Here is a 23,670-nt window from a genome sequence, read left to right on the forward strand (position 1 = left end):
TTGGATTTGCAGTCTGGGAACGGATTAAACAGAATCGCTCGATCCCAAATTAATCTGTTATCTCTGCATTACACCCTTTCCTCCTCCTCTCACTTCTTTTTCTCTGCTATAATAACATTTAGCAGAATCCCACTGGCTGACTCTGGCTTCTGTCCAGGGACCTGTCTGTGTGACGTAAGCAGAGACTACTTAAAGGGAGATTACAGGCAGTAAGACAGTGTGTGCAGCCTTCCTGAGCAGGGACACCTCCGATCATCACGCTGAGATTACATTGAGTACAGGTCACCTACACTCGGTGGCTTCCCCCAGAGAAGGTGAAAAGCCTCCCGTTGAACCAGGTCTCCGATGTACAGCAATGGGAGAATGGACTATACTAGAAAGACTTCTAGAAGCTGCTGTGCAACAGCACAGTACTATGATAGGAAGGTAAGAATTCTTCCAAAATGAAAAAAGACTTTGCAAAGTGGAATCCTTATCGAATCGAACTGGCCACCCTATAGACATAGGATCTTCGTTTAGAACATGTCTCATGACTTCTATTAATGCCTTGTACAGTTGATTGTCAACTACCTAAAGCTTGTTAGCATTAGTTTCTGATAACATAATATAAGGCTATATATATTTTTTTTACAGATTGCATGGGGGGGGGGGGGGCGATTTTGAACCTCAATATATTAGGCATTTGTCCTTTTTTTGGCATTTGTCCATTGTAGAGTTTGCTGACTAAGACCAGCACCAGACCCCGAACCAATAGTGTCCCTGCTACCTGAAATGTGATTGATGTCTCTCATTAGTATCAGGTGCATGCTGCATGTAAGCATCGGGGGTTGGTGGCTACCAGCTTGGGCTGGTAAGAGGGAGCATTGATATGGAAAGTTTATTGACATGTTGAAATGAAACACTTGGAAAAGAGAGAATTAATATCTTACAAAGGTGAAATGTTTTAGAGGATGCGGATAAGAATTCAACACAGAGCTGGCTCTGATTTCTTCATTTTCTAAGTTCTCGCTTGCATACGATCTCGGGGACGCCTGCAATGATCTATACATGAAAAGGTTTAGAGTTCAATTTACCTCTTACCCTGTTATGCCTAATTATTAAATATCTTTTCACAAACAAAATGCGCTTGGCAATGTTGCTACTGCTGGGCTAGTATTTCTTTTTTTTATTGTAATGACGGTATATGCACCTGTACAATCTTTTACCAACTTGGCTAGTCAAGTAATAATAATTACTGAGCTCTTCAGAGCCCTTAAGGTGCAGAACATCTGTAATTAATAATAGTGCAGAATTAAGACAGAGCCTTAGACACAGCTACAGTGCCTGCTTTATATTATATATAAATATACAGTATATACACACACACACATATCTACACACATACCAGATAACAAAATACTTACTTACAATCTGCAATATTGCTAAAATCCTTACAGAAAAATACTTTCTTACAATTTATAATACCGCTAAAATCATTACAGACAAATACTTACATTCTTCAATGCTGCTAACATCCTCACTGATATACAGATCCAATACCGAAAAGTTAGGACGCCATTAAACTGCTCTTTGCTTTTATGAGCAATTTGTATTACACAAACTTACACCTACAAGGGTAATGTTATCTCCAAGCTATAAACATCAGTAATAAATAAATGTGCATAATTACGACAGAACCTTAGACAAAACTACAGCGCTTGCTTTTATATATAAAGTGCCGGATAGAAAAATACTGACTTACAAATCAACAATACCGCTAAAATCCTTACCTTACTGATATACATATCCAAGACCAAAAAGTTTACACATCAGCAAACTGCTCCCTTTGAGTTTACGAGCAATTTGTATTACAGAAACTGACATCTGAAAGAAGAATGTTGTCTCCATGCCATAAAATGTGACCAGAAGGAAAAAAAACAACTTTGTGCTAAAATGTAAAGAATGGTATGTCTTACGAGAGTACAAGACTAGTAGAAGCTGTTAGTATTACAGAACAGGGTTAATTACCAATTTAGGTGTCTGATTGTAGGATTATGTTTCTATTCCTTCATATCAGAGAGTACGAGATGATTATTATGCCAAGGTTGCTTTTAACTGTCACATAAAAAGTGGTGATATAGACTAAAGACACCAAACCTTTAATTTCACAAGTGCCCAAATCAAATGCTTGTAGGATTTATATGCATTGCAAGAGTCTCTAAGGATGTGACATTTACAAATACCTTACTATACGGTTATATAGGGAGAATTAAAACATGGAAATCCGTTAACACTATCATGCACACCAGAAGAGAAAAATTACAAGAATGGCAGAGTGGATTTTTCCCAGGCAATGACAGAGTGCACTGTGAGTGCAGCCAATGAGAGGTCCCCTGCAGGAACAGCTTCAGCACTGGACAGCTCCTCATACACATCAATGTGAAAGAACAACCTTTTCCGCAAAGATGCTCGGGAAAAAGAAAAATATCCCATGGCCAATTATCCGAACCAAAAATATCTGCACGCCGCCTAAGGTGCTTCATTGTCATGTTGTTGCTGTCAGATTAGCTTGACCCTTTAATTGCCAGGGGGCCCTGTCAAGTGTTGCCACTCACTGTGCCGCTGAACCTCCTGGCGATGAAAGCGTTAAGGAAGCAGCTGTATCGCACAACTTAGGAATTATTTCGCAAGCTGCAAGGACAGAATTCTTCCATGCAGATTGTCTACACTGTAATGAATTAAATACATTAGCGCCAAGACATCTCGTTATCATTTCCTTTTTTAAATCTTTCACCATAATGTTTGGAATTTATTGACAGCTGTCAAGATAAGTTAAACATTAATAATGCAATACAAATATATACGATGGACCCAACTTAGACACATTATGTAGATAGAAGGAGCTTTCCACTGTACGACAGATCTGCACCGCATCGGGTATGAACCTTGGTTTTGCCTTAGGTGCACTGATGATTGCTTGGAAATATGTCACATAGAGGATGAACATTGCTCATTATATGGTGTAATAAATAGGCAAGGTACATAATATCACGTAGGTTTACATGACAGCAATTACTTACATGTATAGATGACCTGTCTTACAAAGCAGCAGATGATTGATGGCCTGTTTTAATATAGCAGTATACATTAATTACAATACTGTAAAGTCACTGAACCTATCTCAGTCCTTACGAAACATAATAAGCAAATAAAATAACGTGGGCAGAGTCCAAAAACAGGAAAAGCTGGAACTACTAATGGAAAGGAAATAGTAACATTGTTAATGGTGAAGCACGATGCTGAACTGTTGAGTTTTTCAGTTGCTTTCAGCTTAAACCATAGCATTGCTAACAACCATGCGGTTGTGAGACACACGGCACTGGTATCAACAATCAGCTGTTAGCGCTTATCAATTTTTAAAAAATGCGCCAATCTGCATTTGCATATATAGTAAACGCAACATGTGACAGTGAGCAGATTGTGAACACACTTGGATAAAATGCACACACTCATGCTGACTAAAGAACATACAGTTTTCCAGCAATATTGTTTAGTTATTGACCCCTCATGAGTGGGTGCGTGGTTGAGCTTTGGCATCACTGTCTGGTCCCACTCTAAGGTCATGTTTGCACTGATTGTTTATGAGAAGCTCAAAATCCATACATTTTTCATGCGGAAACTGCTTCAGGAACCTCCTGTTTTCATTAGTTTTTTTTTTCCTGAAGAGGCTTAGCAAGCATTTTTCCCAATTTGATTGGATGGTGCCCAGTTTGGAGAGGTTTCCTTCAGGCGGTTTTCATCATCAGGAAAAACTAAAAGACCAATAAACTTCGAATACGAACAGCAAAGTGGATTTCCCATAGAAATTAATTGAAAGAGTTTTTTATGTGCACTTTTTTTGGTGGGGGAGTGGTGTGGGGGGAGAATTTGGAAAGAATCTGCTAAAAAAACAAACAAAAAAACAACAACCGTGTGAATGTAGCCTCTGGCTATGTGCAAAGAGTTTTTGGAGAATAAACTGAGTGGAAAAACTCCAACTCCAAAACTCCTCAAAAACATTTAGCTTCGGCTCAGTTTCTGCTCCCAAAACTCCACAACAAAAAATCCAATTCTGCATGCACAAAACCTTATGTTCACAGTGTCTTTTTGCTGATATTTTGGAGCAGAAACTGTCCAAAGCCTCATCAAAAACTTTGTTTACACTCAGTGGCTATGTGCACATGGAGTTTTTCCAGGAGTTTTTGGAGCAGAAATTGTGTGGAAACCACGTTTTTGAGGAGTTTCTGCTCAGTTGCTGCTTCAAAGCGACTCCATGTGCACATGGCCAGTTTCCACTCTAAAAATAAACCATAAGACTCAGTATGCACATACCCATAGAGGATTTTCAGAAATTATATTTTTCAGGTACTCCATATCTAAGACTGTTAATTATTGCCTTCCTTAACAGCAGAGTAAATGTGTGTCTGTTTCGGGATGAACATTAGTAGTTGAGCCAAATAACAGTTAAACATTTTTTATTACTTAATCCATTGACTTTATGCCAAAACATGTCCCTGAGACAGCCATGATAAATTTACCTTTTGGTAGAGTAAACTGTCTGCTCTGTAATTATCAGCATCTTTCTTAAGATTTATGCATGTTCATTAGCAGAACTTGCTTAACCCCTTGTGTTGTCTTTCAGGATCCTGCTGACTGTGGTTGTCATCTTTAGGATACTCATAGTTGCCATTGTAGGAGAGACTGTATACGATGATGAGCAGACGATGTTTGTCTGCAACACTCTTCAGCCAGGGTGTAACCAGGCGTGTTACGACAGGGCTTTTCCAATCTCTCACATCAGATACTGGGTATTCCAGATCATTTTGGTCTGCACTCCAAGCCTATGTTTCATCACTTATTCCGTCCACCAGTCTGCTAAACAGCGGGAAAGAAGATACTCTACAGTATTTCTCACCCTGGATAGAGACCAGGACACTGTGAAAAGGGAAGATAGCAAAAAGATCAAGAACACCTTGGTCAACGGTGTCCTACAAAACACAGAGAACTCAACCAAGGAGGCTGAACCAGACTGCTTAGAGATAAAGGAGATACCAAACCCATCCATAAGAACCACAAAATCCAAGATGCGGCGCCAGGAAGGGATCTCGAGATTTTATATAATACAGGTGGTTTTTAGAAACGCTCTGGAAATTGGCTTTCTTGTTGGACAATATTTCCTATATGGGTTTAACGTGCCCTCCCAGTACGAGTGTGATCGGTATCCCTGCATCAAAGAGGTGGAGTGCTACGTATCTCGGCCGACAGAGAAGACCGTCTTTCTGGTTTTTATGTTTGCAGTCAGCGGCCTGTGCGTTATTCTTAACTTAGCCGAATTGAATCACTTGGGTTGGAGAAAAATCAAGATGGCAGTTCGAGGTGTACAGGCCAAAAGAAAATCCGTTTATGAAATCAGAAACAAAGACTTGCCCAGGATGGGTGTGCCTAATTTTGGCAGGACTCAATCTAGTGACTCAGCCTATGTGTGAGGAAGGATTTAAAAAAAAAAAATCAGCAACTGAAAGCTGGGCCTATGCAGCATGAGGAGAGGGAGGGGAGGGTGTCTGATTAATGGAATGCCCTTGGACTTGATTGCCATTGCAATGCAGAAATGTGCTGGCTGGAAAAGTTATTATCAATCAGTAGCAGATGCCAGTGATTTAATTGGCGGAAGTCTCTGGCTGGTTATTATGTTTCAATACTACATTTGATAGCACATCCCTCCATATAGCAATACAGAATACTAAGTACAAAAGCCTCCTGTATGTCTGAGTCACGGAAGGTAGGGTTACATTACCAATTGCTACCTACAAAATGCAAAGAAAAATGTTACATCACTGATAATGCTACTACTAGCGCCGAGACCGAAAAAAACAAAACCAAGCGAGAGGCAAACTGTGGCTCTCAAACCTTTAATAGTCCATACCCCAAAACAGTAATCCCTGGAACACCCCTCACATCACCCTACTCCACTAACCAGAGTGATCTGTAAAGAGGTGTCTTAAAAAAACTCTACTACTGCCAACTCAGCCACACTCGTGCACCGAATCTACTTTCATGTAGGTTCAACATAGTCCTGGTAATCACTCTGCAACCGAAACAGAATTTTTTTATTCTATTGAGCAGATAAACTTTTTTTTATGATAATCAGCTCAATAGAAAAAAACCCAATACCTTATGTATTTCCATAATCCATACTCTGAACAAGTCCACCAGACACTTTTCATGCCTTCTCTATATAACAATTGAAAAGAAGCACAGGTTTGTAAAACTTCTCAGTTCACCTCAATCTAAGACCCTGCCATAAAACATATATAGAAATATTGTGAAAATAAAAAAATACATGGTATATTACTGATTTTTACACGCCTAAAATAACCTACTGATTCCCTGCATGACATAAAAAAAAAGCTTCCCAGTCTAAGCCACACACATGGAATGTATGGGGAGCAAAAAAAAAATGTAAAAGCATAAAGTGGCTCCTGGTGCATGCGCCCTTTTTGCATGTTCAATTTCTAGTCTGCTTGTATTTACCCAAAAATAGGAATCCGATATAGATCACAAAACAGAACAAAAAAGTGCTCAAATCTCCACTCATCCCAACATGTAATTCCCGCTCAGAAAATTGGTGCACTTCAGTACCCAATATATTTCCAAGGTATATGTCTTTTTATCATGTAGCTCATAGAAACACTTTCTGATGTGAATATGAGTATCCGGTTACATCAGCAGTAGGCGAGAACATATCCAGAGAGCTAAAGTAAACCACTTCTCATCCCAGTCCAAATATATATCTACAGTGCAGTCTTGCTGCTGGGTCATTAATGCAGTGCAGATTTTTTTTTTTACATTTTAATTCATCAATATTAGAAGATGTCTTCTCTAAATACCTCTGGCTGCATCACTGTGATGGTGCAATCCTCATTGACCTTGACACGCAGATTGCTTAGTGTGCTGTCCTGCTTCCCTGTTCATGTTATGCTGAGGCTTAAAGATTCCTTGAAGCATTCTTCTTGAGCACAGTCACACTCTGGGAAGAAAAAAAAAAACAAGAAATGAATATGTCCACATTGTTTCCAGACACTGCAGGGTATTGACCTACATAAAATCAGCAATTTTCTAATCTAGCTCCAAAATACTTTTTAATTCTGGTTACAAATTAATACATTTATAAGGAAGCGGATAAATGGACATTCTGGTCCCCAGAGGATGCATATCGGCTGAGCGTCCTATGCATGCATTCAGAATAAATGCATATACAATGTATATACAGTATAACAAAGAAAAAGAATTGCAGTATGATAAGATTCAACTGTTTGGTTTGCAAAGGACGTGCAGCCTCTAGATGTCTGACATGACATCTCACTCAATTGTCTCCGGCTGTAAATTGAGATAAAAAGATGATGATGGCAAATTAGCTTTTGGGATGAAGACCTCTTCCCTATTGTAGCAGGCACAGCTTTGACCCACATCATTTTCGTGTCTACTACTCAAAATCTTAAAAGGCTTGAAATGGATACCAAAGTATATATTTTTTACATTTATGTGAATATATTGCTCATAGTAAAAACTTTAGATTGAAATCATAAAACAAACACAAACTTTATTTTTACTTTTTTTTTCCATTCGGTACATGAAGGTCGAGTGCCTCATGGTGCAGCTATAGAATACCAGTGGTCTGTTCCCAAATGTGCAACCCCCATCATTATCATTATCATCATCATAATCCAGAGATGGATTTTATTTAGTGATCGATGCTATTTTAAAGAAACACTCCTTCAAAATTTTTATCCTCTCAATATATTGTAGTCATCATATTATAAAGCACGCTGGACTCACAATTGCTCATTTTGCCTTTCTACCCAGTTAATTCTGCTCTTTTCCATTACGTCTAGGACATCACGTGATTAAAAACAGATTAGTAGAGTCTTTCTATGCGCTATGTAGAGACAAGATGTCTCTTTTCCCTGCACAAGTCATCATTAGAACTACAATTCTACATCAGTGCAAAGTCCATGGCAGGAGGAGGAGAACAGCAGCTGGGTCAGGAGTTAAAGAGGGGGAGACTTCCTGTTCCTACATAGAGCAAAGAAAAGAGTAGACTCGACTGGGTAGAAAGGCAAAATTAGCAGTTGTAGGTACACAGTGCTGTATAATAGGATGATTACAATATATTAAGAGGATAAAAATGTTGATTGGTGTGCTTCTTTAAAGACGGCCAGTCACCAGGTAAAAGATGGACAGTCCAGTAAGATGAAAAATGGCTATATTCACTGAAGAAAATATGCTGATATTCACTACATACTATGGCAAAAGTAGACAGTTTGAGTGATCATTTTATTCCCCCTCTTCCCCTTGAGTATTCTGTTTTTTTTGTTTGTTTTTTAAATCCGCCATTTGGTTCCTGAGATATCTGCCTTTTTATTTCATGCTCATTTTTAGAGTTTTTACAAAGTTGCTTTTGGGATTCTTTGGGGGTATGTCTTTAGGCTGCTCTACATTTTTACCCTGTGAATGACTCCCCCCAAGGAAAGACCATAAAAATTAGCATTATATAAATAGGCCCATATTGTTGGAACTATGAGGTAGATTTTAGAAAAACAAAAAATGGCATTCTCAGAGGAGCAGCGGGAAAAAAATACCAGTACAATCTGGCCACATTTGACCTGATGAAAGGTCCCCTTTAAGGTTATCGGTGTGAAGCTAGGCTTTAATGGGTACTGCAATGGAACCTTAAAAAGCTAAAAGGAAAATGTATTTTTTTCATAAAAATACAGAATTCAAAAGTTAGAATGACTCTGACACCTTAGGTGATCCTTGCTTGTAACCTAGGTATACCTATTGGGCCACAACTTGCCAAATTTGATCAAATGGCTCTATAGTCAATGTCCACGTTACACAAATGACTCAACTTTATAGCTAAATCATGATATAGATGTACTGTATGTATCTCTGTGGGCTTAAAAGATCTTTATTGTATCAGAGTATTATAGTAATGTGCTCTACTAGCATGAAATGGGGCTGCATGGACTAAGCAATTTTTTTTTTTACTATAATTTTTTTTTGCATTGTGGATATTACACATCCACCACTGAAAATATGCCTGTTTGTTTCTACCGTAAACCTTAACTGTTGAATGCACCTTCAGTAGAGATCAAGTCACCCCCTTTTGCGGCACCTGCAGTGCCAGAAGGGCATTGTGCATTGTTCTGTGATACACCGACGATGCTAAATAAGAACTGTATTACATCTGGCCTTGACAACTTGCATATGAGTAGTGAAGAAGAAAGATATGTGGTACGAAATGTAAATGGAGTATAAAACACTGATATAAAGATAAATTACGCTATAGACTTTATAGTAAGCCCAGTGCCTGATCTGTGGGTACATAACGTACCCTTGTGCTTACATTCACTGCATACTTTCATGGTTTGAAAGGCAATCATTAGATTTATGATCCCAAAATTGGTCCCCCCATGAACAATGGTGGTTGGCAGCTGGGTTGCATTGGCCATTTGGTCCGATTTTATTTTCTTGCCTGCACGAGACCCAAGGTGTTTTGTACAGCAATTACATTGATATAAGCACAAGCTGTATAATAATAGATTTGTCGCATAACTAAACTGGATCAAAAGTCTAGAGAAGATAATACCTACAAACATAGAGTTACTCTCAGGTTGTAAACATAATGGTGTCTCTGCTTGTTCCCAATCATCCTTACGATTCATCTAGCACAGTGCTCATGTATCCATTCCTATATGGTTTTTTTTACATTGTATGATAATTGTACAGATGGTTCTTTTTTTTACAAGGTCAGTCCTGTGTACAGCTAGTTATTGATTGCCAAATACTCCACACTTCCTGGATGTTCGTTAAAAAAAAAAAATGTCCTACTTAGATCAGGATGCTCGTATAGAAATTGTGTGCCCACATTAATCTCTGAAGTTCACAGAAGGCCAGCATTTTAACAACACCGTAACAGACAATCAATTCTTGTAGTAATCTCAGGGCATGAAAAAGAGGGGTTGATATCTAGAATTTAAAGTCTTCTGCCTGTAAAATGCACTGTTTTTAAATTGACTGTCCTGTACATGTCATGCTAATCGATTCTAACTGTGACAAATAATTACATTACAGAAAATGGGCCTATCGGGATCATATGTAAAACCCGCTTTGAAAAGGACTGAGTGATAATATAGTATTTGGGCCTTCCCAAAGATCTTTGATCCTTTCTACATTTTTTTTTCAAGAAAAAAGAAGGGAAGAAGGGATCATAGACAGAAAAAAGAAGAAAACGTCTACTTTGGGAACATTTCCCTCCAAAGGCTCAGCTGTTCCAAATTATATTTTTAAGAAGAATATTATATATGCTGACCAGAGATACACAGCCTTTGGTTACTGTCTAACAACTTTCATGTATCTTTTTTCCTTTTAACCCATTTTTCTTGATATTTTGTTGCGTGATAAAAATGTCATGAAAGCTGCTCTATGTATTCCTATGGATTGCATCTATTGTGCTACAAAAGTGCTGAATAGCCCAAGACTTAGGGCTCACAAACTTGACAGCATTATGTCTCCATACACAGTAGATATATTTAGTGCCAAGAACATGATATGTTTTAGACTGTGTTCACACAGGGTTTTGAGGAGTTCAAAATCCATGAGACTTTCTAACAGAAACTGCTTTAGTAAACTGAGCTCTTCTGTTTTAGTGACATTTTTGGAGGAGCTTCTCCTTTTATCGCAATGGGTTTGAAGCAATTTAGAAGATTTATATCCTGTAACTATCTTTGCTACCTTTTGATTGTATTGTGCCTAGTTTGGAGAAGTTTCCTCTTCAAAAAAGTGATGCGTTTTATTTTTTCCACTAGGCATTTTTCAAAACCTTTTCAGGAAGAAAAGCTTCAAAAACTCCTCCTATGAATAGTAAAGAGAATTTGCCACAGAAATGAATTGGAAGAGGTATTTTTAAGCAGTTTTGAGAATGATTTAGGAGAGGAGAATCCACTCAAAAAAAATCTGAAGAAAACTCAGTGTGAACATCTATTTAGGCTTTGTGCACATGGAGTCTTTTTGCATAGTTTTTGGAGCAGAAACTCAGCAGAACTGCCAAGTTTTTAAGGAGTTTTGAGTTTTGAAGGATAATTTTCAGAGTTTCTGCATAGTCTCTGCTTAGATCCTCCTCTAAAACCTAATCAAAATACTCAATGTGCATTTAGCCACTTAGCAAAAACTCAACGATTAGAAATTTTGAGATTTGGCGTTTCCATTCAGATTTCTGCTCCAAAAACTCCATGTGCACATACCCTTAGTCTCTGGCACAGTCATAATAAGCCATAATACAGCCTTGTGTAAAGTGAAGGGCTCTGGGGACATAATATCACTTCTGTAGTTATGATGATAGGATGGGATTTATAGCACTGGGGTGTAAAGATGTAAAATGGAGCTGCTGCGTACTGTGACTCACTTTCCTATACAGTGCTCTCTGACACAATGGCAGCTTGTGGAGCATGCACAAGATGAAATATACCAAACTATACAAGTCTGTGTGTAGATCTATGTATGGAAATCTGTGAAAGGGTTAGGAGACTTCACAAGACCCTCTCTCCCTCCATCTTTCGGTTCAGAGCACTGAAGTGTATCCATCGGTCCATCTCTGTTAAATGGTGCTATGTCACAAGCTTCCACCCACAAGTGGTCGCGCCGCTTGGAATTAATGGCCAAGAAACTTTCTAGAACAGCATCTATTTGTATAACACCTCAAGACCCGACCTCTTTCTCCAGGGTACAAAACAAACAAAAAATCACCAGCATTTCTGCTGCAGCTCTGCCCTCTTTATTTCATCCCTTGGCTGCTACACAGGAGAGAGGGTATCCTGTTCCAGACAACAGTGCTCACCCTTCAGCAGACAACGGGTTAAGTGCCATAGATTTCATGTCAAGCTCCATTCAGTCTCAGTGTCACAGGACATTTTATACTCACCTTTGTATATTGTATATGGAATTGTTTCATACAACAAAGCAACAATGTAATAATATTCAGCCGATAATAAAGTACTTGCCTTTTTTGTAAAATGATTTGTGTCTTCACATTACTTCCCTGACTGTCTCGTCAAGTGCAGCTTGTGCTGCAATTTTTCATCAAGGTGCAGAGCTGCGGGCATCTTTTTAATTGAACAGACGCCATTTTATTTAATTAGATGCGGATTCAGCGTGGACACTGCTTACAATATGAAGACAGGCCAGAAAAGAATATTCTCCTATAGACGCAGACTGAGCTCTGCAGAAGTCACTTCCAATGTTCCCGCAGGTATTAATACGTCTCCTAAGATACTTATCGACTGCAATGTTTATATGTATTATATGAGAAATAACAACAAATAATTTCTAATTTTATTCATATTTGTATGACAAATATTGCAAAACTAATTTATAAGCCTTGTACTATAACAATGTGGGCGGCATATATAAATGGCATTTATTCTATTTACATTGTATTGGAGCAGCTGTTGGAATGGAAGGTTATTGGTGTCAGGGAGAAGTTACAAAGAAGCCAAGCTATTATGGCTAGAGTAGTTTTATACAGAGCTAGGGCACTAAATTTAAAAGGGTTGTCCCTTTCTAGAAAATTACCATCCCCCGTGTATAGAAAAAAAAAGAGAATTGAAAGCAGCACTAACAAACAATGCAGTAATGCGGGTGCCAAATAGGGATGGGCAAACCGGAGGAAGTTCGGGTTTCGGGACCTGACCCAAACTTTTTAGAAAGTTCGGTTCAGGTTCCAGAACAGTACCTGAATTTCCACCAGAACCCGAACGCTATTGAAAACTGGTCAGGAAAGAGAAAAGTTCTCTCTTGCCACGAACTTACTTGAAGTCTGTGATCAGTGTTCAGCCCCGAACAGTCACTGTTCGAATGCCAAATATTTCTGTTCTGGTTTGCCCATCTAGTGCCAAACCTTCCAGGCATAGACTAATCCTCCAAATAATTCCAAACAATGAAAGCAGCACACCATTATGAAAAAAAATAGAAACTGTGATTTAATAGCCCATTGATGCTCAGACGTGCATAGTTTACTGTATACAAAAGGTGTTTTACTCACCGTCTTCGAATCCGCTGCTCATTGAGAGGTCTGCAGCCAATCCGTGAGTTCAGAAGCTCTGAGCAGGGCATTTTGAGCTCACAGATTGGCTGCCAACGTTAAAGTCAGCGTTGCAACCAATAGCAGAGAGTGATGGTGAAGACTCCGCGGAAAACCCACAGAGTCAAAACAAAAGAAAGTCAAAACCGCACCCTTTTATATATAGATTGAAGGTCTCAGTGGACACAAGGGCGCACATCCAAAACCAGGGAGCCCATCCCGGACAGTATCAAGACCACAAAAAACAAAGAGACAGCGCCATTTTTCACCATCCATTGTGGCGGTGTCTCTCTGTTTTTTGTGTCCGCGGAAAACCCAGTGACAGTGAGTGAAGCAAATTAAAAAAAAAACAACAAAGCAAACTGGAATCAGGATGCCCCATTTAAGCTTGTGGTGAAGAAAAGTAGTGTCAATTGTGTCTTGTAAAGGATTGTTCAAGTTAGCCCGAGACACCTCAGTTCCTTTCTCAAAGATTTCCAGAATACCTTGATAAATAGTAGGGAGGTGGGTGTAATGTGGAATGACTTGTGAAGCTTTAAAAGATAAGTGATGTCATTGATGTTAGAGCGGGCAATTCATGGTATTAAGAAATGGGGTATGTGAACTTTTGATCAGGGTCATTCGGATCTTTTGGGTTCTCATTATGATTTAAAAAGAGAAATCACAGTACTTGGACAATAAATGGCTTCACCGAACCACTAACCATGAGTGGAGAAAAAGTTTTGGTGTTATCATTCATATTCTCTGAAAAAAGGCCAAGAAAGCAAAAATTCTGCTGCATGTGATCTTTTGAGCTCAACTGTTTGTGATAAATTTAATTTAACCCTATATAGACAATTTAAAAAATGCCAAAGAAAAAATCCCTGTGTCATAAACTGCCTCCTCAGTTCCTGCAATCGGCACTTTTCCCTCATCATTCCTTTAATCTATTAAAATGAATGATTCCCACCTGACATGTCTTTCCATTTTAGTAAAAGAATCATAATGGAGCCACTTTTCTTTCATCTTTTTGTCATGCAGTTCCCCTATTATTCCTCCTACAAATTTGACTAAGGGATGGGTAACACACCTTTGCCAATTTATTCACTAATTCAGGAGGAATAACAGAAGAATGGAACAACACAGTATGAGTAAGTTTCAGAACTTTAAGTTAATATGGAATAAAAGTATCGGGCAGAGGTAGAACAGGAAAAGACATTCTGATTCAATATCTACAGTAATACTGGTAATCATTGGTTCAAAAAGGTATTGCACTTCTCAAAGGCGTTCTTTATATTTGATTTTTACTTTTTCATTACCTACATTTTTTTTTCCTAGCTTTGTTTTAAACCCTTTACCTCCAAAGCCTGTTTTTACCTTCATGACTAGGCCAAAATTTTCAATTCTGACTAGTGTCATTTTATGAGGCAATAACTCTGGAATGCTTAAATGGATTCCACTGATTCTGAGATTGTTTTTTTCGTGACACATAATTATTCATGATAGTTGGAAAATTTCTTCGACTTGTGTTTGAGTAAAAATAAAAACAAAACAGAAATTTGGTGAAAATTTTAAAAATGTAGCAATTTTCAAACTTAGAATTTTTATGCCTTTAAATCAAGGAGATATGTTGCCCAAATAGTTAATACATAACGTTGCATAATTTTTTAAACTTAATTTTTTTGTTAGGAAGTTATAAGGGTTAAAAGTTGACCAGCAATATCTAATTTTTCCAGCAAAATTTACAAAACCAATCTTTTTTTTTTTTTTTTAGGGACTACTGTACATTTGAAGTGACTTTAATTTGGTCTATATGACAGATAATACCCAAAGTGTCACCATTCAAAAACTGCACCCCTCAAGGTGCTCAAAACCACATTCAAGAAGTTTATTGACCCTTCAGCTGCTTCACAGAAACTGAAGCAATGCAGAAGGAAAAAATGAACAAGGGTAGCAGGAGAAAATGGAACCCAAAATTTGTTGTGCAATTATTCCTGAGTATGCCGATACACCATATGTGAAAGGAAATTACTGTTTGGATGCACAGTAGGGCTCATAACTGAAGGAACACTTTCTGAATGCAAAATTTGCCGGAATCGAGAGAGAATGCCATGTTGGGTTTGGAGAGTCGCTGATGTGCCTAAACAGTGGAAACCCGTCTGACCCCATTTTGGAAACTAGACCCCTCAAGGAAGTTATCTAAATGTGTGGTGAGCACATTGACTTCATGAGGTGCTTCATAGACGTTAATAACAGAGCAATGACAATAAAAAGATCAAATTAATTCCACAAAAATTATCTTTTAGCACCATTTTTTTTATTTTCACAAGGATAACAGGAGAAAATTGACCCCAAAAATTGTTTTGCAATTTGTCCTGAGTACGTTGATACCTCATATGTGGGGGGAACTACTGTTTGGGTGCACAGTAGGGCTCATAAGGAAAGGAGCACCATTTGACTTTCTGAACGCAATATTGGCTGGAATCGAGAGCTGACACAATATCACACTTGGAGAGCCCCTGATATGGCTAACCAGTGAAAATCACCCAAAAGTGACCCCATTTTTGAAACTAGAACCCCCAAGTAATTTATTTAGATATGTGGTAAGCACCTTGAACCCCTAAGTGCTTCACAATAAGGCTGCCGTCACACTAGCAGTATTTGGTCAGTATTTTACATCAGTATTTGTAAGCCAAAACCAGGAGTAGGTGATAAATGCAGAAGTGGTGCATATGTTTCTGCTATACTTTCCCTCTAATTGCTCCACTCCTGGTTTTGGCTTACAAATACTGAGGTAAAATACTGACCAAATACTGCTAGTGTGACGGCAGCCTAAGTTACAATGTTGAGTCGTGAAAATAAAATAAAAAATAAAAAAATCACACCACTTTTTCCACAGAAATTTTATTTTAGCCCCCATTTATTTATTTTCACAAGAGTAACAAGAGAAAATGGACCCCAAAATCTGTAATTTTTCCTGAGTATGCTGATAATCCATATGTAGAGGAAAACTACTATTTGAGCGCATGACATTGCTCAGAAGGGAAGGTGTGATGTTTTGGAATGCAGACTTTGATGGAATGGTCTGCGAGCATCATATCGCGTTTGGAGAGCCCCTGATGTGCCAAAACAGTAAAAAAAAACAACAACAAAAAAAACACACAAGTTACCCTATAGGGGAATTGATCTAGTGTTTTCCTGATATGTGAATTTTATTATGTTGTGGCATATAATTGTGTAGAATGCATCAGCTTGGCATACACAAGTTGTGTAGTGTACATCAGGTTGGCATGCATGAGTTTTGTGTGGTGTAAGTCAAGTGGATGCGTGGTACAGTTTGAGGCATTCTTTATTAAACAGGCCAGATTTGAAGGGGCAGGTGTAACATTGCTATATGGTGTCTTTTCTTATCCCCTTTCTTAAACACACTAAACACCTTTTTTGCGACTTTCCTTTCTTTTAAGTTTGAGGGACCTTACCGGCGAAAAGTTGCCTTTGTATTGTGCGATACGAGTACATTCAGTTCCTGAAATACTGTGGTTCGCTGCTTCCTGACTGCCAAATGTTAAGACCTTAATCACTACTTTCACTACATCATCCTGGATCTGAAGGTACATACTGGTATGGCCTGTACATCGTGATAGCACAAAAGTGTTGTACATTGTCATTTGTACGAAGTGCACGGCCAGCTTCTTGTACCACACTTTGGCTTTTCTTATGGCACTGTACAGCTGGAGGACTTGATCAGAGATCAACTTCAGCCATCTTTTTGTTGTACCCCTTCATAAACTCTATACCTGTGGGTGTTTCCTCAGATACTCTTGCACAGCTTGTAGAGTTAAATTCTATACCTGGCTCTTACTTATAGTTGAATTTTGAGCCTCCACTTCTAATGTATTAGGGACTCATCTACACAGATGTCCCTTTGGGGAATATACACCTCAGCAAACTTGTTGCTGAAGTGCTCAATGACTGGCCAAACTTTGAAAAGACAGTCAAAGTTGGGGTCATCTCAGGGAGGACACCGTGTATTATCGTTGTAATGCAAAAATTTGTGGATGGCCTCAAAAGGTTTATGGATCATAGCCATGAGGAACAGTTGAGTGTTGTATAAAACATAAACACTCCAATATTGCTGAAGTTCTGGCTTTTTCACTAACCCCATCAGAAGGACCAGGCCCCAAAACATCTTCATTTCTCATATGTCTATAGGGGTCCAATTAGAAAATGAAGTAGTGGTGTTTTGGGCCAAAAATTGCTGGGTGTACAAATTTGTCTCGGCCACCCTGGGGTTTACAAAATTCTCAGAGGAAAAGACTATTTCTGTGAGGCCGGTTGTGTCAAAGTGTGTCAAAATCAGGAATCTAGGGCTCAATCGTCAGGGCGTGAGATCCTTATGGGGTCAGTAATGGTGGGCGCTGGTTCATTTTCTGTGAGGCATCTGCGTGGCGGTTGGGTATCACTTGAAGGAGAGAAGGAGGATGAAAAATAAAGGAAGGTGAGATCCTCTCCCTCACTATTAGGCTGGGGTCACACTTGCAAGTGCAATGTGAGAAACTCGCACGAGTCTCTCGCATCAATACCTGGCACTACCGCTGGCACAGAAATACATGCAGCGACTCGCTCCGGTCCCGTGTGGCAGCGGCAGTGCCGAGTATTGATGCGAAAGACTCGTGTGAGTTTCTCGCATTGCACTCACAAGTGTGACCCTGGCCTTAATGTCAGAGGCAAGGAAAGCGTATGCCTTCTCCACTGAATACTGTGTGTAGGATGAGTGGGACGCCATTTTTTCACGTATGCAGTGTTTGTGTGTGCAACAAATTTTATTTAGGTGTGCAGGGTCGCACTGGCCCATTGGAGAAACAGAGGATTCTCCGGTGGGCCCAGGCACTGACACCTGCTGGCACACAAGGCCAGCAGCTGCCTAGGGCCCTCGCTGCTCTAGGGGCCCCGATCAAGTGGCATGTTCACCATGCAGCTGCTATGGGGGCCCCCAGTGGCAGTGGAGCAGCAGAGGGTGACAGGAGGCAGACGCCGGCTGCTGCAACTAAAGCCTGTCCCCGCTGCTAAAGAGAAATGAATATTCACCCTTCCCCATGCCCCCATGGGCATTGAGAGAGGTGAATATTCTTTTCACTTTAATAGCGGGCAGTGTTGGCTGCAAGCTTCATCTAACACTGCCCAAAATCAGGGCCGGCAGGCCAAGGCCCCCCGCTCTTCCAGGGGCCCCCAGCCCCTATGGAGGCGTAAGTCATGGGGGCTCGGCGCCAGCGCTGCCCCCCAGTGCACACCATATCCAACTGTATCAGCATCATAGATGCCAATACAGTTGAAAGCAACAATGGAGGAGCGAGCGCCAGGTAATGCTCCTTCTCCCATCAGTACCCTCTGCCTCCAAAAATGGAGGAGCGAGCGCCAGGTGACATTCCCTCTCCAATCAGTCCCCTCTGCCTCTGACACTGCGTGTGCATAATGACGTCACTTTATTGTGTACCCGCTGTGTGCCAGGCAGACAGCACAGAGCCGGAATCAGTGTGGGAGCGAGGAGAGGTGAGTATATATAAATACATGTATGTATATATATATATATATCACTGAGTCCTGGCTGCGTTATATTCTGGGGGGAGGCTGCATTATATTCTGTTGAGGGAGGCTGTATTATGCCCTATGAGGGGAGGCTGCATTATATTCTGTGGGGGGAGGCTGTATTATACCCTATGAGGGGAGGCTGCATTATATTATGTGGGGGAGCCTGCATTATACACTATGAGGGGAGGCTGCATTATATTCTATGGGGGAGGCTGCATTATACCCTATGAGGGGAAGCTGCATTATATTCTGTGGGGGGGAGGCTGCATTATACTATATGAGAGGAGCTGCATTATACCCAATGAGGGGGAGCTGCATTAAACCCTATGAGGGGGCTGCAATACACCATATGAGGGGAGGCTGCATTATATTCTGTGGGGGGAGGCTGCATTATACCATATGAGAGGAGCTGCATTATACCCTATGAGGGGAGGCTGCATTATATTCTGTGGGGGGAGGCTGCATTATACCCAATGAGGGGAGGCTGCATTATATTCTGGGAGGAGGCTGTATTATGCCCTATGAGGGGAGGCTGCATTATATTCTGTGGGGGGAGGCTGCATTATACCCTATGAGGGGAGGCTGCATTATATCCTGTGGGGGGAGGCTGCATTATACCCTATGAGGGGAGGCTGCATTATATTCTGTGGGGGGCAGGCTGCATTATACCCTATGAGGGGAAGCTGCATTATATTCTGTGTGTGTAGGGAGGCTGCATTATACCTTCTGAGGGGCTGCAGTACACCCTATGAAGGGGGCTGCATTATACCCTATGAGGGGGCTGCATTATACCCAATGAGGGGGCTGCATTATACCCAATGAGGGGGCTGCATTATACCCAATGAGGGGGCTGCATTATATTCTATGGGAGGGCTGCATTATACCTTATGAGGGGGTTGGATTATACTCTGAGGGGGCTGCATTATACCCTATGAGGGTGCTACATTATACCTTATGAGGGGTTACATTATACCCTATGAGGGAGCTACATTATATTGTATGGGGGGTTGCGTTATATTCTATGAGGGGGTTACATTATATTGTATTGGGGGTTGCATTATATTCTATGACGGGGGCTACATTATATTCTATGAGGGGGCTACATTATACTATATGAGGGAGCTGCATTATACTCTATGAGGGGGCTACATTATAATCTGGGGGCTGCATTATATTCTATGGGGGCTACATTATATTCTCTGAGAGGGCTACTTTATATTCTATGAGGGGGCTACCCCAACCCCTGCTACATAATTAAGACATGTACTACCTTATATTATACCATGATATTAGCACGTTTTACCGCACAATTGGTGATCTTGTATTTATTTCTATGTAGCTACATAGTGGGCCCCAAGAATGGTTATCTGTTGTGAGCCCAAGGTGCTCCAGTTCCATGCTGTAGGTGTGTGTGTTTGTTTGATGTAAACTTTTTTTTATTTAGAGCAGACAAAAAAAGAATCTAGAAAGAAGAAGAAAAAATAAAAGGAATATAAAAATTTGGTAAAATAAACCTACTAAAAGGACGTCTATAGGAAAAAAAAAAAAAATTACCGAGCGACCGCAAGTATCTACTATGAAGGCCGGGGTCACACTGCGAGTGCAATGCGAGAAATTCTCATGAGTCTCTCGCCTCAATACCTGGCACTGCCACCGACACTCGGGACCAGAGTGTGTTGGCCTCATGTATTTCTAAGCAGCTGAACGCTCTCGTCCCGAGTGCCGATGGCAGTGCCGGCTATTGAGGTGAGTTTCTCGGATTGCACTCGCAAGTGTGACCCCGGCCTAACCCTGACCATATTCAGTAACAAAAACTGTAGTAGTCGTTTACTTCAGTATATTTTTACTGTCCTTAATCTAGTTCTATGAACTAATAGGAATTACTATTTTGGATTCTTTTTCACACAAAAAAACAAAAAAAACCAACAACCGGATGTCAAGCAGTGATGTATTGCCGATCAGAACTCGACGGCTGTAGGACGCGCACACTGATGTGATTCTTTTTTTCCTCACTATCTGACACTAACCCTGACTACATTACATAAAAAATACTGTACTAGTCGCCGATTACTGTATTTTATATTTTTACTGTTCCTAATCTAGTTCTGTCAACTAATCTAGCATAGTAACATAGTAACAGTTTCTAAGGTTGAAAGAAAACTTTAAGTCCATCTAGTTCAACCCATAGCCTAACCTAACATGCCCCAACATGTTGATCCAGAGGAAGGCAAAAAAAACCATGTGGCAAACAGTAAGCATCACACTGGGGAAAAAAATTCCTTCCCGACTCCACATACGGCAATCGGACTAGTTCCTTGGATCAATGTCCTATCAAGGAATCTAGTGTATATAACCTGTAACATTATACGTATAGAAAGGTATCCAGTCCCCTCTTAAATTTTAGTAATGAATCACTCATTACAACATCATACGGCAGAGAGTTCCATAGTCTCACTGCTCTTACAGTAAAGAATCCGTGTCTGTTATTATGATTAAACCTTCTTTCCTCCAGTTGTAGAGGATGCCCCCTTGTCCCCATCTCATGTCTACGAGTAAAAAGATCATTAGAAAAGTCTTTATACTGTCCTGTCATGTATTTATGCATTGTAATAAGATCACCCCTTAGTCTTTGTTTTTCCAAACTAAATAGCCCCAAGTGTAAGTGCAGCGCCCCAGAGTCCTGGTCGTTGCAGTACTGTTGCTCCGCCACTAAGGGGAGTGATGGTATGTCCGATGGCACTTAAGGAGATCACCTGACCAGGTATCACAGACACCAATACACTTCACAGTCTGGCCTCCAGGGGGAGCAAAGGGTACTATGTATTAGGCCACTCCTGACAATCTGGTAAAACTGGGGGTTGGATAGGAAGTTAGTTAGAAGCTGACTGGGTTGGAACCAGGCAACATCCTGTGGCAGAGGGTGTTGCGGGGGGAAAGATTCAGGGGGTCCCTGTCAGGGGTGGGATCCTGACAGAGGCCTAGCGAACAAGACAGAGCGTTAAGGAACCGCGCCTGCACTACATTGGTGCGGTATCTCAAGAAAGGACAAGAAGCGAGGTTTATTGTGGAGAAGTGAGAAACGAGATCACAGCAAAAAGGAGATAACACCAGTAGGAGTCGTGCTGTAAGATCGAGGCAACATCCTACTGAGGCACGTAGCCGGTGGCCAGAACGCCGAGGAAGTATTAGGCTCCAAGCATTACTTCAAACTAACGGCAGGACAGTTAATTATAGGTTGGCTGTCTCACCTAAATCACCTAAGCAGACATAGGGGGCAACTGTGGGAGGGGCGACAGTAGGGTCCCGGAAGAACTCCAGGCCTACCCGTCATACGGGTGCGTCCTAGCCATATCATCTGGGGGACGGAGAAGAACATCAGAACAGATACAAGTTGTGAGAAAGAACATCAGAAACAGACACAACAGTTGTGAGGACTATCCTGTGGTGCTCAGCAGGGAAGTACTACAACACACAGGCGCTAGAAGGTAGGCACGGATTTCCACCTGCAAAGGGAACTCTGGAGGTGCCTTCGCACCGGCCGGTCTCAGCCAGCCCTGTTAGCAGTACTCTGGATTGAGGATCCTGAAGCCTTCAGTAAAGAGGTAAAGAGACTGAAACCCTGTGTCCTCGTTATTCATCGCGACCTGCACCATCATCTCATCTTTCATTGGACGCCCCTTAGCAGGGTCACGGACCGGGTCTAGCCACCGTGACAACCCCAGAACTGAGACAGAGAGGCCTGGTACCGAGTACCCCACGGCCCTGCGTCTGGGGGCGCTCCATAATAACCCATCTTGGTATTGCAGACCCCCCAGTCCTCTAATAACCTTGGTCACTCTTCTCTGCACCCGCTCTAGTTCAGCTATGTCTTTCTTATACACCGGAGACCAGAACTGTACACAGTATTCTAAGTGTGGTCGAACTAGTGACTTGTATAGAGGTGAAATTATGTTCTCCTCATGAGCATCTATGCCTCTTTTAATGCATCCCATTATTTTATTTGCCTTTGCAGCAGCTGCCTGACACTGGCCACTAAATGTGTGCTTGTCGTCCACCCTTACACCCAGGACTTTTTCATTGACAGTTTTGCCCAGAGTTTTAGAATTAAGCACATAGTTATACATCTTATTTCTTCTGCCCAAGTGCATGTGGAGCGCCCCCACTGCCGCAGGGCCGAGGGGTACCCGGTACCGGGCCTCTCTGTCGCAGTTCTGGGGTTGTCACGGTGGCTAGACCCGGCCCGTGACCCTGCTGAGGGGCGTCCAATGAAGGTGGAGAGTGATGTTGTTGTGGTGCAGTGCAGGTCGCAGTAAATAACGAGGACACCAGGTTGCAGTCTCTTTACCTCTTTACTGAAGGCTTCAGGATCCTCAGTCCGGAATACGGTTAACCGGGCTGCGTGAGTCCGGCCGGTCCGATGGCACCTCCAGAGTTCCCTTTGCAGGTGGAAATCTGTGCCCACCTTCTAGCGCTTGTGTGTTGTGGTCCTCCCCTGCTGTGCTTACGGGATATTCCCCACAACTGTTGTGTCTGTTTCTGAAGTTCCCTCACAACTCGATTTTGATGTTCTTCTTCGTCCCCCCAGATGATATGGCTAGGACGCACCTGTATGACGGGTAGGCTCGGAGCTCTTCCGGGACCCTAGTGTCGCCCCTCTCCAACTGTTGCCCCCTATGTCTTCTTAAGTGATTTGAGTGAGACAGCCCGCCTATAACTGACTGTCCTGCCATAGGTTTGAAGTAAGGCCTGGAGCTCAATACTTCCTCGGTGTTTCGCCTCAGTAGGATGTTGCCTCGTCTTACAGCACGACTCCTACTGGTGTTTCTCCTTGTTGCGTTGATCTCGTTTCTCACTCAGCACAATAAACCTCGCTTCTTGTCCTTTCTTGGGGTACCGCCGCGATGAAGTGCAGGCGCGGTCCCGTAACGTTCTTTCCTGTTCGCTAG

At 41.2% G+C, this 23,670-nt stretch overlaps 1 protein-coding gene across 1 annotated transcript; it reads left to right on the plus strand.

Moving 5' to 3' along the window:
- The first annotated feature begins 238 nt into the window (after positions 1-238).
- GJD2 (gap junction protein delta 2) lies at positions 239-7,071 on the plus strand. The gene is made up of 2 exons (XM_077263954.1): positions 239-426; positions 4,661-7,071. Exons 1-2 carry the CDS (start codon positions 356-358, stop codon positions 5,502-5,504), a joined length of 915 nt encoding a protein of 304 aa, XP_077120069.1. The 5' UTR covers positions 239-355; the 3' UTR covers positions 5,505-7,071.
- The last annotated feature ends 16,599 nt before the right edge of the window (positions 7,072-23,670 follow it).

This window comes from Ranitomeya variabilis, chromosome 1, assembly GCF_051348905.1.
Source record: "Ranitomeya variabilis isolate aRanVar5 chromosome 1, aRanVar5.hap1, whole genome shotgun sequence".
Classification (NCBI taxonomy): Eukaryota; Metazoa; Chordata; class Amphibia; order Anura; family Dendrobatidae; genus Ranitomeya; species Ranitomeya variabilis.

Coding starts and splice junctions, on each gene's coding strand:
- GJD2 (XM_077263954.1), top strand. CDS start 356: ATGGGAGAATGGACTATACTAGAAAGACTTCTAGAAGCTGCTGTGCAA. Junction 427..4,660: donor CACAGTACTATGATAGGAAG/GTAAGAATTCTT, acceptor GTTGTCTTTCAG/GATCCTGCTGACTGTGGTTG.